This window comes from Condylostylus longicornis, unplaced genomic scaffold (assembly GCF_029603195.1).
Source record: "Condylostylus longicornis isolate FDR11 unplaced genomic scaffold, ASM2960319v2 ptg000030l, whole genome shotgun sequence".
Classification (NCBI taxonomy): Eukaryota; Metazoa; Arthropoda; class Insecta; order Diptera; family Dolichopodidae; genus Condylostylus; species Condylostylus longicornis.
In genome coordinates this window covers 10,947,727-10,966,055 of record NW_026577999.1, presented here as the reverse complement: position 1 = coordinate 10,966,055, position 18,329 = coordinate 10,947,727, and the positions used below count along the sequence as shown (strand labels likewise).

Below are 18,329 nucleotides of genomic sequence, written 5' to 3'. Positions count from 1 at the left end.
TCCATCATATGAGAATAGACTTAAATTAATTAACTTAATTTAACGAAGTTAAGCAACAGATGTGACACCGCGGATGTGATGATCATTTGACAACTTATGAATGTTGACATAGTCTCCCCCGGCATTTTTAATAGTATCATTATTTATTTGTAATATTTAATTTGTTTCTAAATTTCCTTTCTATAATATATTACGTTAAAATTGTTAATTTAAGTATAGCACCTAATTTGTTCTGGTTGTACTTCTTCTTTCACCTTTAGGTATATATGTACCTTAAAAATCAAATTAAAAAATCTCATTATATTTAACTTGATACACATGTACTTTATCAATCCCGAATTACCCTAATAGAACCATAATTTAATGTAAAATTGCATTGTTTTGTACGTTTTTATTTTGCATGCATTTCCCGAATAATTAAATTCACATCACAAAAAATAAGTTTAGTATTACCAGGTTTTGCCATTATAATTTATTACCCTTCTTTTTTTAAAGAATTTTACATCTTTTTAATGTTTTTTTTTATATTTTATACATTTAATGTTCATCAAATTTTCAACTATAGAAAATAAAAGCAAAAACCATGAAATTTGCACACTTTTACGGTAATAAAAACTTTTCACATATTAAATATTTTATATAAGTACGAAATTGCATATCTTGAATCAAAAGAAATGAAAAATAATACTTGGTTTTGCCGAATTTTATTTATTTATGCTTAATTTTAACGAATGGTGTGCAAACATGTTAATGCTTAATGATTCTAATGATTCATTTTGTTTTGTTTTGTCTAATATTAATATTCGTTACATTTGGAATGTGTCTAATTATTTTATATATAATTTTTTAATTTCACAATTACATCAGAAGTCCCAAACTCTCAAAAGCTTCAAGACAATGTAAACACTTTAAAAATTATAATTTCATTTCGAATTCACAAAAAAAAATAAAAATTAAGTGGCCCGCCATCATAATATAGCGGGAAATGAACGGGCGGATGAGCTGGCTAGGTGTGGCTTAGTCATGGACATTTCCGTAGCGGTGAAAATTAATATATGTAAGCATAATTTATTATGCACCGACCGGAAGTGGAAAGGCTTCCTCAGATACGGGACGATAAGAAAAATGTGGCCAAAATACTGCCTTAGGAAATCAGATGTGCTCCTGGAGATTTCTCGGAGGACATTGCCTGCCTGACGACAGTCAACTGAGGAGAACATTTTTTACTATCTCTGCGAGTGTCCAGCTCTGACTATCATTAGAAGGTTAGCATCTGAGATTTTATATGATCTAAGTCCTAAGGGAAAAGGTTGCAAAGTGGCACATTTGTGACAATTATGGTGCGGTGAACCTACTGCACCGGCCACATCAACCAACCAACAAAGTTGGCCTCTACTTTTCATATTCCTTCCTTCATATTCATGAAAATCCTTAATATTTGTTTTCTATCGATATACGAAAAATTATTACGAAAGCAAATGTTCATTGTACAAAAGAAATGTCCCACTGGAGCTAACATTTGTTTTACATTTGATTCACTTTAATATTTTGGAAAATTTCATTCGTATATATATTTTTACCAAAATATAGGTGAACACTATAAAAACATATCCTTTACAAGTAATTCAAATGAATTTCCTTAAAAAAAAGCAAAAAATTGAAAGTTTTAAACACGTTGGATAGTAAAATTTCATTACTCTTATAAACAAGTTTTATGAAGCAGAGAACATTAATCTTCTTTTTGGACGTTTTGTTACTCTTGTAGAAATATAGTTAAAATTAAAGAAATAAAATAAAAGGAAATTTTTTAAAGCGCTCATTAATTTCATTTTATTAGAGTTTTGTACACTCCGATATTCTTGAAGAAAAAAAATCAAAAATGTGAAAAAAAAGTTTTTCTTTGCATTTCTGTTAAATTTTATAGTTTTTTCTAGTTTCTCAAATGCTTTTCATTTGTTTAATTACAACTATTTTTCAAAAATGCAAGGATTATACAAAAAAATGTTGTGTTATCAAAAATTGATTTCTTCGTAATAATTTCGAGTTTCGCCAATACATATAAAAAATTTTGCACGACCCTCGACCTTGGCAAAAAAATAAAAATTTTTTGAAAATTTTTAAAATTTTGCACGACCCCCGACCTTGGCCAAAAAAAATAAAAATTTTGCACGACCCCCGACCTTGGCAAAAAAATAAAAATTTTTTGAAAATTTTTAAAATTTTGACAACCATGGCAAAAACAATAAAAATTTTTTGAAATTTTTTAAGATTGTGCACGACCACCTTGGCCAAAAAAATAAAAATTTTGCATGACCCCCGACCTTGGCAAAAAAAATAAAAATTTTTTGAAAATTTTTAAAATTTTGCACGACCCACCTTGGCAAAAAAATAAAAATTTTTTGAAAATTTTTAAAATTTTGCACGATCCCCGACCTTGGCCAAAAAAAATAAAAATTTTGCACGACCCTCGACCTTGACAAAAAAATAAAAGTTTTTTGAAAATTTTTAAAATTTTGCACGATTTCCGACCTTGGCAAAAAAAATAAAAATTTTTTGAAAATTTTTAAAATTTTGCACGACCCCCGGAAGTCAAATATTTGAGATATTTGTTGGCTTTTCTTATCTCTTTGCCAGTCCAAATTTCCTACAGGCCATCAGTCTACAAATGAAAATGTACTCATGATCTTTCTTCTCGAGATCGTCACGAAGGCAAAAATCGTCGAGATTTATGATTTTTCAATTCATATGAATGGAATTACGTTTCAAAATATGAAATCTAAAAAACTAAAATTGAAATTCCCGGTGTGGGCCATCATCTATGTGTAATGCGCATCACTTTAATCAATCGTTTTAAAATATAATAAGCACTTTTCATCAATCACTTTTCTTTCCCTTTCTTTTTACACTTCTGAAAATTCTTCTAGATTACGAGTACTTAAGAATTTACTTTTTCATACTAATGAAAACACTTCAAAGAATTTGAACTAAGAATAAAACTTTCTTTTTGGTGTTAATCCTCTTAGATACCGATTTGTAAAACACTAAACCGAAAATATTAACACAGAAGAGTTACTCAAAAATATTTAACAATTAGGAGTGTTTATTTTCAAAATAATTTTCAAGTAAACAATCTTAAAAACAACTTATCTGCTTACAAGTAATAATTTTTTTTCTAAGTATTTAAATCGATTAAAATATTTAACTAATAAATATACTTTCAAATTGTTTGAAACTTGAAAAATATTTCTATATTTAATTAAAAAGTTTAACTCTCCCTTCACTTATTTTTTTGTCTTATCCAAAACTTTTAAAACTCTTAAATCACAAAAGAAAGTTATAAAATAGCTTAAATATACAAAATTAACGTGATTTAATAAAATTGTATACTAGGCAAAATAAGAAAGTGTAAAGAAAATGATAGCATCATGAAGATTTAAGAAGGGTAACGACAAAAGTATCAATTGCAGAATAACAAAACTGATCATATGGAAAAAACAAATCACTGTTATGGCTTTTGAACACGTTTTCTACAATAAGGACATTGAGGCGGAGAATAATCTTCTTCTATATATAGATTCAAAATACCATCATAAAATTTCTCTCAGAAAATGAATATTTTTCTTCATTGGAAACTTTAAATGAAACTTATTTTTCTTTTTTCTAGTAACAACACATTATCCAAGTAATTTATTACATTTCCCAAAAGAAAAGCACAAATTGTTAGAGAAATACAAACAAAATATATATAAAATATTTTATATGTACGTACCATTAATCGTGTATATAAGAAAAAATTTATAGGACCAAGCATATAACCGAATGCATCGCATATATTCGGCGATTCTTTAGTAGACAAGTAAATGTACAGATAATAAAAACTAAAGGAAGTATTATTGATTAAAATCAAAATTTCAATCTGCATGAAGACTGAGATTCAACAATATTCAGATCAACATCAGAACAGACATCAGACTTCCCGTTAATTTGCGGCCCCAGCAATCTCACGGAAAATACATGATTTTTTCCCATTTTATTAATATACAAGAGTCCGAATTTGCTTTAAAATTTTAACATATGAAATTTTGTATAAAAACAATACTTCCATTTTTAAAAACAACAAAGTCGGTGAAAATTATTAGGTTATCCTATATCAATAGAAAGTACTTTCCATTCCACTCATCCGCATAAGATTTTTTATTTGACAGGAAAACTTAGGAAAACTTCTATTAAATAAAAAATATATTTCAACTCTCGTTTGCACTTAACTTCACAAATTTTTGTTAACAAACTTATTTCCTCATAAAGGATAACCGATGCCGGAAAGAGAAGAATAATGACTTTTTCATGATTTCTCTTCGACCTTCATAACAGTCTCATACTGAATTTTAATATAAATATGTCGGTCGAAGATGGCCTAAATATATATTATAATAGTATTTATATTAAATTATATACGAGATCAAAGTTAAGGAATCAATGAATGAAAATATTGAGGAAGAAAATTTCTTATATAACGGGTGATTTTTTGCTGTTTAATTTTTCATAATTTAAGTTTGAATATTAAATTTGTGAATTTCATACAATTTTCAGTGACAGCCATTGGACCGTCAAGAGGCTACACCCATAAACTACACTTAATTTGTCTTTTCGGTTCAGTCGATTGGATGGATGTTAGTTACTAAGATTATAATGATTAGAATAAATTTTTTGGTTTTATTAATGCGCTTGATATTCCTACTTTAAAGGCGGATCTTATTTATATCAACCATCCGGTATTGACTGCAGACATTATTAAAACATGTAGTTTACGGCTGGAATCAAATTAACCTAACTTTACACTTCAAAATGATATTTGGAACCTGTTCAATTGTATCCAAATTTATCATTTTTCTATGTTTTTCAACAAATTTAGAAACTAAACGTTAAAAAACTCACCCACATACTATGTATACGAGTATTATGCAGATTGTATAACCATTTCTGGTATATTAACAGATTTTTTTATTAATTTCTCTCCTTGACAATAAATGTAAAGATTAATATGGAATATAAGTTTTAAGAAATGCATTAATGTATAGCCAAACTAAAATATACACTAAGTTCAACATAGAACATGGGATATACATTAAAAACCATTTTTATGGCATTTATTTACCTACATATACGTTATAAATAAATTTGATTCTATATTATCCAATACAAAGCTAGTTACGGGGAAACTAATGTATCTTTACATAATAGCACGTACTTACATACATATATCAACATTATATTAAAAATATTATAAAACAAGTAAACAAATATTTTATTAAGTTGATTTGGTCATGTCTCCTACACACATAATATTATTTAATCTCAGTAGGAAATTATAATTCTTCTTTTTGAAAATTACTAAACATAAATAACAAGAAAAAATGTCTCAAATCATAAAGAACTTCCCAATGAATATGAAAAGGAATAAAATATAACATGTAATCTTCTTAATGGTATAAACTTTGATATTTAGATTTTTAATGCCATATCAGATGAATAAAATAATATCTTGTGAAAATTAGTAGTGTTTTTTATACTACCCCTAATTCACTGATTTATTTTAATAATTCATCATTTAATATCCAATTTTCTTCAAGAAATAATCATACAAACCTTTAGGTTTAAGAGATATGTTTTCAATATTTTACATAACTTCTATTTGACCTTGAAGGTTTTGATCACAAAAACAAATAAGGCTTTTAAAATGCTTCATTCTCATCGGATGTAAAAATTTCAACAAAATACTTTTAATTTTTAAGTTTTTTTGCTAAACAAATTTATCAAACCCTTCAAGATGCATCATCTTTTTATTATGTATTAATATTCTAGTATAATCTACGAAAGAATTGTAGATAATTGGCTCGGTTCTAAATCGTATTCCTTAACTTAATGTTTAATATGTGATCATGATTTGCTTTATACAAATTTTGTTTTATAAAACGATATTCAAGCTGCTCAAAAATTCCTCTTTTCTCTTGTGAGATTACTGATATTCTAAAAAACTTTTTTCCAAGAATATTGTATTATACTCATTTAAAAAGTCCTTGTAAATTGTTTTATCCTGTAATAAATTTATTAAATTATTGAAATTTATATAAAACTTTTTCCCAATTCTTATAAAAATGCAGAAAAATATTGAAACATAACAAATGTTTATATATGGGACTTAGAACAATTTTGATCCAACTCACACTTCTGATTTATCATTGCATATTGAGCAGTTTTTTCTGAAAAAGATTAGAGAATCGAAAGAAATCGCAATGGACTAGTCTGCTAATGAAGTAACTAACAAAAAAAAATTAATGAAATTGAGACTTCCTTTCTTGCTTGCAAATATTTTTAGTGAGATATTCGTTTTCTCAAGCACTTGCTGTAACAGTTACCTGCCAATTAGAAGTTTTGATGAAAACTGAGATTTATAGAATTTTGAACACAATATAGACTATGTACTGACCATTGGTGCAGTAGTTATGGCACCGGCCCTTTAACCGAAGGGTCTCGGATTCAAACATCGGTCAAGTCACTATAAAAATTATATTCAATATTATATAACTTAATATGCAATACTAATAAATATTATACAAGTAATTTGAAAATATTCATAATATTCGATACTAAAGACTAAGAAAAATAAACAGTAAATATTAATACTCGTAAACTGAAATATTTAATATAAATAAAAAAAACTACGGTAGGCTAGTCACCTACCTAGCTAACTCTCTATGACTATAGAAACTAGGGCATGATAGATATCACGCACTAGCCCTATACTCCTCCTAGGAGTGAAGAAGGAAAAAAAAACAAAAAACAAAAAAAAATATAAAATCTATATAAAATATCTATATTGATAAAACGAATGAGATTTATAAAGACGCATTTGTTCGCCCTATATCTAGAGTTCACTAACTAGTAAGCAATCTATGAGCAATACAAATCAACGCAACATAAGATTAGACTCTATATTAAGTAAATTACTGAATTACAAAGAATTACTATGGAACATGCAAAAATATTTATAATTAAAATTGCATACGAAAATAATTAATAAAACTAAGATTAAAAATTTTTTTGATAGAGCTACGTTTTCTATCATACAGCTTCCAAATCAATTAACTTTAGAAATTTTGAGTCTAAATAGAATAAACTTACAAATCTATATAATATTTGCATACATACTGTAAAGTATTATAATTTTTTCCTTAAAAATTATTGTCTCCTGTACTCGCTGATTTTATTTTGTCACATATAATTATTACAACAAAGAACTAGGATTCCTACGTTCAATGAAATAATGACTTTCTGTCTCGAAAATAAATAGCTGGCGTGTTCTAACTCGAAATTCGTCACAAGTAATTATTATAGTATTAAACTAGGATTCCTGCGTTTAATAACAATAATAATTCTCTGTCAAAATTTAAAAGAAGTGTGTCTTCTGTATTCTAAATTTTTAACTCCCTTTATTTCCTTAAAACTATGGTTTATATACAAAAAATTTATATTACATATTTCTCCCACTCTTTTTCTTAATAGTAATTAGATACATAATTCTTACTAAATTTATTTTTATTATTTTGGAAATTTTTATAATGTGATAAATAACAAATATTAAATTGATTGTATTTTAACTTTGTATGTATATTCAAAATATTCTTTATCTTTTATGCCATTTCAAGTTTACCTACTATTTTATTATCCTTATCTTCAAAAATAAGGCTAAGCAATAAAAATAAAAAACATGTGCATCTTCAAATTATTTTTAGATTATTTTCAGATCATTTAAAAACATTTTACTACCTGCTACAACAAAAAATGTATAGTTTTAAATCACAATATATCCTTTTTACCACATTTAAAGACTTTGTATTAACAATACTAATTTTAGATTATTTTAAGAAATATTATATTTTTTTTTTTTTTTTTTTTTATGATAAAAAAGTACAGTTGGCTGCATTAATTAACATTCTCCCCCGCGTTGATGTCTAGTGCATCAAGATGATATTGCTGTCTTGAAGTAGCTGGAGCTATTGTGGCTTGTTGATTAATAGTTGCATTTTTGAATTTTATTAAAAATCTAATGATGAGCACAAAACTGATAATGGCGATTGTTAAACCCAAATAACTAGTTATATAGTGATGTGTATCATTACGAGAGTTATCTTCATAACTATAATCTTGTTCTTTTAATTTTTGTAATTGTTGTTTAATCTTGCCATATGCAGCTATATACGGTTCATGTTTAACATTGAACTGTTTAACATGTTCAACTTCAAAAAATGTAAAATTAAACTCTGGCAATGATTGGACGTCATCGAATGGTGTATTAACTTGATAATTTCTCCTTTTAAACGATTCAATTATAAATTCATCATCTTTGAGTATACAATCGTCATAAAATTTTAGTAACCCGGCTTCTGGTAATTTCATTGAGTATGCTTGATCATGACAAACAAGATTATCTATTTTATTTTGTTTGTGTAATGAAAACAACCATGCATTTTTCTGATATAGTGGTATCCAAGCTTTTCTAGATTTTGATATTTTAAGCGTACATTTATCTGAAATAGTTTGTTGAGTTAACAGTTGAATCTCACATTCCAGTTGAGTTGATGATTTGGTTAACAATGGATACAGTTGATTGCATAGATATCCACTTGTTTTATAAAATACGCAATCCGAAAATTCTTCTTTAGATAATGGGTAGATCGTATCCCTATGTAAATTGGCCATTATGTATTTTGTGTTTGGAATTATTTCAACTGATGAATTGTTCATTTTTACTGGGAAAGATACAATATTATAAATTTCGAATTCCATTGTTCTTAGTAAGGGAATATTTATGACAAAAATAATAGATTCTCTGGAAAATTTAGCGCTAATACTTGTCATTCCATATATTTGTATTAATGATGGAATGTTTAATTGTTCTGTTGGAATGATCTGACGCAATTCCTCAAGATGTTCGGCTATTTGATTTGGTGTTAGAATAACTGTATTGAATTTTCCATGTTGTGCATCTCTCATTATGTGCAACATTGTTGTCTGTATTTCTTGAAATTCGTCAATAATTAACATTAAGTACTGCCCTACCATTAAAAAGAAATTTTGAACCTTCTCTTCTTGTTCATGCGGTAACAAGAATTTTAACGTTCTTTGAATCTCTTCAATTTCATCTTGAATTATCTTCAAATGCTGGTTTCTTTCCTCTTCATTTTTCTTCAATAAATTTGTTGTAGCTTCTATAATATATGTTTGGTTATGAATTAAGTGAAGTGCCTTCTTTTGATTAAATTCTAAGTTTTTTACAACATTTTCAATTTTTTCAGCATATTCGTCGTCCAACACTCCAAATAATTTGTTGGCTATGTTGCCTACGACGTTTATAAGTCCTCGTTTTTTGCGATCATAATGAGATATATTGTTAAATAAAAGTTGATTCCTTTCTTGAATTTTGTCTATCTTATGCTCATACTTTTCCAGTAATAATTTAACCATATCAGCATTTTTTATTTTATTAGTTATATCTTTCATTTGTGTTAAGCCTTTCATAATCATTGCTTCAGAGTACCAATAGTTGGACATATTGTGATAAACCACTAAATTCCAATGAGTGGCAATTAATTTTCCACTTCCTACTTTTTCAAAGTATGCTCCGTTCGGTTGAAGTGTTGTTACATTAAAGGGTGTCGTCGACTTTCCTAAGGCAAGTAACGGAAGAAACAAAATTGTTAGATATAAAAACATTGTTGCGCTGAACGGACTGTCTATCCTTCGCCTTTTATTGGGAGCAATAATTTCAGCATTCTCTTTCTTCTTTTTATTTTCATCTTTCTTCTCTATTTGTTCTTTATCTTCTATTGGAATAGGTGCTATATTATGTATAGCGCGTTTAAACACACCGCTTGCTGTTCTAATTGTTACTACTCGTACAAACCCATCTTCACCTTTGATAATTTCTTCTACTCTACCTAATGGCCATTTCAATGGAGGAGCATTCTCGTCTTTGATAATTACCATCATACCTGGATATACATTCTTTGAAGGCTCTTTCCATTTGTATCTTTGCTGTAACTGCGACAAATATTCGATATGCCATCTTTTCCAAAACTCTTGGCGTAAAGCTGAAACAAGTTTCCATCTTGATAACGTAGTAATCTTGTTGTCTTGCATATTGGGCTGTGGTAATGCTATTAATGGATCCCCCACTAGAAAATGTCCTGGAGTGAGCGCTGTCAAATCGTTTGGATCACAAGAAAATGGTGTTAATGGCCTCGAATTCAGTACGGCTTCTGCTTCTGCTACCATTGTGTTGAGTTCCTCAAATGTTAATGAAGCCGATGCTAAAGTTTTAAATAACAATTTTTTTGCAGATTTAACAGCTGCTTCCCACAAACCTCCAAAATGTGGGGATCTCGGAGGTGCAAAATGAAATTGAACATTGTTAGTGCCGCAACTATTTATAATTTTATTTTGTTCTTCTTGTTTACTAAGTAATATTTTTAATTCGTCTAACTTATTTTTTGCTCCTACAAAATTAGTAGCGTTGTCGCAAAATATATTTTCACATAAACCTCTTCTTGCAACGAAACGTTTTAATGCACCAATAAATGCGTCAGATGTTAAGTCAGACACTACTTCCATATGTATCGCTTTTGTTGCAAAACAGCAAAATACTGCAATATACGATTTTTGCGGTCGTTTCCCTCTTATTAAGTAATGTGTCCAAATAGGTCCGCAAAAATCAACACCGGTATTGCTAAATGGTCTTGAAGGTAGAACCCTTTCTGATGGTAAATTGCCCATTATTTGCTGTAAAAGTTGTGGATTTGATCTTGCACATTTAATACAATTTCTTGTCACTGCTCTGCACACATTTCTTCCTTGTGTTATCCAAAATTTCTGCCTAGAAAAAGTGAATAAAGCTAGTGGTCCCGCATGAAAATGTTTCTTGTGTAAATGTTCGATTATTAATTTTGATAAAAACTCTTCTCCTGGTAATACAATTGGATACTTTGCATCGTACGATATTGAAGCATTATCTAATCTACCTCCTACTCTTATAATTCCTTGTGTATCTAAAAACGGTGTTAATGAACTTATTTTGCTATTTTTCGCAATTTTGTTGCTTTGTTGAAGTTGCTTCAATTCATTCGAATAATGTTTCTTCTGCACCACTTTAATAATTAATGACAATGCATCATTCATCTCTGTTACTGTTAAACAGCCTTTCGAACTATTTTCACTTCTTTCCTTTTTCATTATTCCAATGAATCTTAACACATAGGCCATCGTTCGAAGCAAAACGTTGTATGAATTACGATGATTGATTTTATACAGTGGATGATCGTTTTCTACTTCATTGTCTTCACCCTTTGCAATTAATGACGTTTTTCTCTCTTCTTCTTCTAACCTCATAACCTCAAATTGATTTTGTGGCCATTCTTCTTCTTTCAATTGTAAAAATTGTGGTCCATAAAACCATTTTTCTAGTTCGCTGGTTTGTTTCGACCATATGCCCCTTGATAATAAATCTGCCGGATTATCTTTGGTGTTCACGTACTTCCATTGGTGAACTTTTGTTTTTTCGTGTATATAAGCAATTCTGTGAGCGACATATGTCTTGAATAACCCTGGATCTCCTTTGATCCATGACAACACTATTTGTGAATCACTCCATAAATATGTCTCATCAATGTTAATTTTAAGTACTGACTTTATTTTATTTGCAAGTTTTGTTGCGAGTCGTGCTGCACACAGCTCTAATCTTGGAAGAGTCAATAATTTCACAGGAGCAACTTTAGATTTCGAACAGAATAATTTACAATTGATAGTCCCAGATGAATCAATAAATCTCAAATAAGCTGCTGCCCCGTAAGCCTTCTCGCTAGCATCACCGAACATATGAAGCTCTGCCCTGACATGACATATGACTCCCACGTATCTTGAAATTTTGATTTTGTTGATGTCTATTAATCTTTCTCGGAAATTATTCCATTCTAGTTGTAACTCATGATTCAATTCTTCATCCCAATCTACTTTTGATTTCCATAATTTTTGTATATATATTTTTGCGATAACAATAATTGGATTGACCAAACCTAAAGGATCGAATAACCGTGCCGTTTCTGATACAACCTTTCGTTTTGTTAACTTTATTTCATTATCTACCCAAGTTGTTTTAAATGAAAATATGTCATTTTGATGTTGCCACGATAAACCGAGAGTCTTTATATATCCTTGGTCATCATTTGAAAATTCTTTCTCTTTTTCTCTGTTATCTTTTGGTATGTCCAGGAGCAATCTTTCATCATTTGAAGCCCATTTATGCAACTCTAATTGAGCTGATTTCAACAACTTTCTTAATTGATTTTTAATTTCAATAGCTTCAGTTAGAGTGCTACCACCAGTTATAATATCGTCAACGTAAAAATCTTGTATAACTTGTGCCGCCATTGGGTATTTAACTGATTCATCAGCTGCTAGTTGATTTAAACATCTCGTAGCCAGGTATGGAGCCGATCTGGTTCCATATGTTACTGTAGTCAATTGATAAAAATTTATTTCGTTCTTTGGATTTGACCGCCACATAATTAGTTGCAATTTTTGATCTTTTTTGTTGACTTGAATTTGCCTGTACATCTGTTTTATGTCTGCTGTGATAACATATTTATATGTTCGAAATCTTAAAAGAATGTTAAATAAATCGTCTTGTGTTTTTGGTCCTTTCATCATAATATCATTGAGAGAAAGTCCTGACGATGTTTTTGCTGATGCATCAAAAACCACTCTAAGTTTAGTCGTACTGCTCTCTTCTTTTATTACGCAATGATGTGGTAAAAAACAATGTTGTTTTGGAATATCAGTTTCATTAATTTTCTTCATATGCCCTAATTTATAATATTCATCCATAAATTGTGTATACTGCTTTTTCAATTCTAAATTTTTTGATAATTTATTCTCTAAATTAATAAATCTTCTTAGAGCTATATGCCTTGATTCTCCCAGTAATTCTGGAGAAACCAAAATAGGCAAATTGACTATAAATCTCCCTTGATTATTTCGTTTAGTTGTTGCTTTAAAAAATTCTTCGCATTGTTGTTCCGTTTTCGTTAAAGGTTTCACTTCTTCGATTTCTTCACACTCCCAAAATTTTATTAATTCATCCTCCAGGTCTTGGTTTGAAATACTTGTGAGAGATGCTACAGGCTCTGCTTGTCTTATTCGTCCCAGGACTATCCAACCAAATACTGTGTCCTGTAACATTGGTAAATCTTGCTGTAATCTAATCTGCCCTGATTGCATCAATTCGCCATACATTTCTGCTCCCAACAACATGTCAACTCGTTGAGGTTGGTTAAAATTGGGGTCAGCTAATTTAATGGATTTTGGTATATTCCAATCATTGATGTTGATGAATCGTTGTGGTTGATCGCTTGTTATGTTTTTAATGACTTGGGCATCAATATTAATATTGAAATTTTTAACTTTAGATTGGACATTAATATTAACCCGATCTGTTGTGGGTATAAATTGTAGATTGCCAATTCCATTTATTTCCATTTTTTGAAACTTGGTATCTAACTTCAGTTGTTTTTGTAATTTTTCGGTAATAAAGTTAACTTGTGAACCTGAATCAAGTAATACACGGCAATCACGTTGTTTATTATCTGCTCCTGTCACTGACACTAGAGCAGTTCCCAGAAACACATAGCTTTCTTTTCTACGAAATGATGATCCTACATTCGAAGTTACATTTCCTATATCTTGATTTATTTCCGTATTTATCTTTGCTGCTACTTTTGTTTTTGTTGGATGACTGCATACTGTTGAATTTGCTTGGCTGGTACTGCTTGCATCTAATTTGCTGTTTTTAAATAGACTTTGTTGATTTATAGTTCTTTCTTTGTGTAGCATAGTATTATGTTTTGCCTCACACTTCTTGCATCCTCTTGAAAAACATGTATTTCTTTGATGTCCAAATCTAAAGCAATTTAAACATAAATTCAGCTTTCTAATTTGAGCCTCTCGTTCTTGAACTGTCATTTTTGTAAACTTTTGACAACTAATTATTAAATGTCCGTTACCACAAATTGGACATTTTATTGGATTGTATGTTGTTGAAAATGATGAAGCCTTCTGACTTGATGTTGTTTTATATTTCATTGCAGAAAATTGTTTGGAACCTACAGCCTCTAATGATTGAAACTTCATCTCGATAAACTTCAAAAATTCTTGTAATGACTGTAACTCCTTAGGATTTTTCAGTGACTGTTCGTAGTATGAATGCGTATCCTTGTCGAGCTTTTTTAATAAAATTTGCAACATTATTGGATCCCAACTTCCATCAATTTCCAACCCCCAATTTTCCAATAATAAAACGCATTCTTTTGTTACATCATACATATTTTTTAATGATTTAGCTGACCCAGCAATCAAATTCGGTTGATTTAGAAATTTTTCAATTATTGTAGATTCTAATAATCTCTTGTTGTTGTATCTTTCGCTCAAGATTTTCCACGCTAAAAAATAGTTATCTTCACATATTGTCAAGTGGCGAATTAGGGCTTCTGCTTCACCCTGAACGTTTGCTTTTAAATAAAACATCTTCTCTACATTCGGAAGTGTTTGTTTGTGAATCAGTTCTGTAAATATATCCCTGAACTGCATCCAATTCGAATAGGCTCCATCGAATGTCGGTATCGTAATAGCTGGTAACTTGTTTTTTATGTTAAATGATGTGTCATTATTCTTATTTTTATTTGTCGAATTCATTTTTTCTTTTAATTGTATCATAAGATCTTGCGCCCTCTTTAATACTTGATGTATTAGCTCACGATTATAGCCGTGCTTATCAGGATCATCATGTTTAGAGCATACTTCTCTATCATCTTGTTGAACGGTGCTGCACCTATTCTCAATACCTTGTATTTTTGTTTCGTAATATTCTTTGCTTTTATTGTTTAATGAGATTTCATCCATAAATCTCTGCAATAAAATCAAGCTTCTTTTACTGCTTCTGATTGCTATCCGTAATTGTTCGTTTACTGGGGAGTTGTCATCTCCTTCTGTTGTATTAGCACTATCTGATGACTGAACCCTTCCTTCATTTACATCCAATGCTTCAATCTTATTCGACGGTTCATCAATGCCTAAGCTGCCCTTAGATTTAGCTTCGGCATTCTTCATTAAATCTTCTCGAAATGTAGTATATAATGATTCGACTTGTTGATATAACTCTTCGGTAAAATAAAAGTGAGATTTTTCCGTACCATACTTCAATCGAATTGTCTCATCTTTTTCTTCAAATGATTTCCACAAGTCATCTAACTTATGGATCCTTTCATTTATCAACTTAACCGATCTTCTTTCCTCGGCTAGCTGATAATACGTTTGCTGCAACGTCTTAATTTGCTTTGATAACAACAGTTGATCTTTAGCTGCTTGTTCCATGATGAGTGTGTAATGCTTTTTCGATTGTATAACTCAGATCACGTCGGTATCACGTCGGGGTCACCAAAACATGTAAAGTATTATAATTTTTTCCTTAAAAATTATTGTCTCCTGTACTCGCTGATTTTATTTTGTCACATATAATTATTACAACAAAGAACTAGGATTCCTACGTTCAATGAAATAATGACTTTCTGTCTCGAAAATAAATAGCTGGCGTGTTCTAACTCGAAATTCGTCACAAGTAATTATTATAGTATTAAACTAGGATTCCTGCGTTTAATAACAATAATAATTCTCTGTCAAAATTTAAAAGAAGTGTGTCTTCTGTATTCTAAATTTTTAACTCCCTTTATTTCCTTAAAACTATGGTTTATATACAAAAAATTTATATTACATATTTCTCCCACTCTTTTTCTTAATAGTAATTAGATACATAATTCTTACTAAATTTATTTTTATTATTTTGGAAATTTTTATAATGTGATAAATAACAAATATTAAATTGATTGTATTTTAACTTTGTATGTATATTCAAAATATTCTTTATCTTTTATGCCATTTCAAGTTTACCTACTATTTTATTATCCTTATCTTCAAAAATAAGGCTAAGCAATAAAAATAAAAAACATGTGCATCTTCAAATTATTTTTAGATTATTTTCAGATCATTTAAAAACATTTTACTACCTGCTACAACAAAAAATGTATAGTTTTAAATCACAATATATCCTTTTTACCACATTTAAAGACTTTGTATTAACAATACTAATTTTAGATTATTTTAAGAAATATTATATTTTTTTTTTTTTTTTTTTTTTATGATAAAAAAGTACAGTTGGCTGCATTAATTAACACATACATATTATTAATAATTATATTTTATTGTTTTGAAAAAATGCAAGAACAAATAAATTTTATTCCATTATAAATTGGAACTTCTACAATATTTTGCCTCTAAATCTAATTACTCAATTTATTTATATCAATATGCGAAATTATTTATTAAATGAACCAAATTCAAATAGAAAACCATTTTTATAATTAATTAATGAAGTGAAAGGTTCATTGGTCAAATAAAATTCATATTCAATTTTAATTTAATTATTTTGTAAATAAGTTATTTCTATTTAAGGATTCATGTACATATTATTATGCATATATGTATATGTACATAACTCATTATATTCTAAAATGAAAATAAAAATTTGTTAATAGTTGTTTAATGAAAATAAAAACAAGTAAAAACGTTTCAGTCGGTATAAACCGATTGATTTATACTCTGCACCTTTCGTTGTTGTATAGCAATTACTCAAACCTGTGAAACCATTCTATAGAAATTTCACGGATATGTCTGATTTATAACTGTACATACAACTGCCAAGTTTCATGAATCTGACTTTATTTTTCCAAATATTTAAACTTTTGTGCTTCTATGGGAACTACTCGTAGCTGTAGAGCAATTCAACCAAAACTTCAGAAATATATCTGACTTATAATTGGACACACGACTGCCAGAGCTCATGAATCTGACTTTATTATTTTTCCAAAAATTTAGAATAAGCTTTTAGACTTGTATGGGACCTACTCGAACCTGTAAAGCAATTCCACCAAAACTTCAGAAATATATCTGACCTGTAACTCGACACACAACTGGCAAATTTCATGTATCTGACTATATTATTTTTCCAAATATTTAAAATTAGCTTCTGGAGTTGTATGGCAGGTACCCGAACCTGTCAAGCAATTCCTCTAAAACTTCAAAAATATATTTGACCTATAATTGGACACATGACTGCTAAGTTTCATGAATCTGACTTTATTATTTTTCCGAATATAAAAAATTTGCTGTTGGAGATGTATGTAACCCACGCGAACCGGTGCAGCTATTCCATTATAATTTTTAGAGCATGTGTAGAATATAATTGGACACATGTATACAAAATTTTATATTTATACCTTTATTAGTTCTTGAAATATTTAAAATAAACTCTTTGAGTTGTATGGCAGCTACCCGAACCCGTTGTCCGAATTAGTCCAATAACAATAGGGCTCATCCTTGGCACAAAAGAAAAAACTTGTGAAAGTTTGGTGTCGATCGTGCGATCGGACGGACGGACGGACGGATGGACGGACGGACGAACGGACGAACGGACGAACGGACGAACGGACGAACGGACGGACGGACGGACGGACGGACGGACAGACGAACATGTCTAAATCGACTCAGAATTTTACGCTGAGCAAGAATATATATATATGTCCATACAGCAGATGACTCCTTCAAGTAGTTACAAACTCCATACCAAAGTTAATATACCCTTCACGAAGTGCAGGGTATAACAATACTGAATAATTTGAAATCCATGATCATGGCAATTTAAATAAAATTAATAATAACAAATATGTCAAGTATATATTTTTAGGTACGGCCATCTGAATTTCTGAATTTTGCTAATTGAAAAAAATTCTAGATTTATTTGGTTTTTAATGAATAATACGCATAAACAATCAATGTTATGTTCTATATGGTAACCAAGTTATTAAAATTGAATTAGAATCCCACTTTGTGCTATAAATTTTGAAAATATTTGCTAAAATAAATTAAAAATTTGTTTGTATTGCAATGTAATAAATGAATTAATAATATATTTTCAATGAATTTTCCAAACGTCGAGAAGTTGTTGAAATTAACATTTAATTCAATTGAAATTAGAAGCAATGTCGGGACAATTTATTTTCCAAAAGTTATTTAATTTGTTAATGAACTTTAGTCAAAATTTATTATCAAAATTCCAAATGTTTGAAAAAAAGCTCCCGGTGTCGGGTTTCGTCCCGGTGTCTCCCGGT

General features: G+C 29.4%; 1 protein-coding gene across 1 annotated transcript in view; it reads left to right on the top strand.

Moving 5' to 3' along the window:
* The first annotated feature begins 15,481 nt into the window (after positions 1–15,481).
* The window catches only part of LOC129608148 (uncharacterized), a 62,082-nt gene continuing 59,234 nt past the window's right edge, over positions 15,482–18,329 (top strand). Inside the window, exon 1 of the mRNA XM_055519478.1 lies at positions 15,482–15,485. Within this exon, the coding sequence (XP_055375453.1) occupies positions 15,482–15,485 (4 nt within the window). The remainder of the gene's footprint in view (positions 15,486–18,329) is intronic.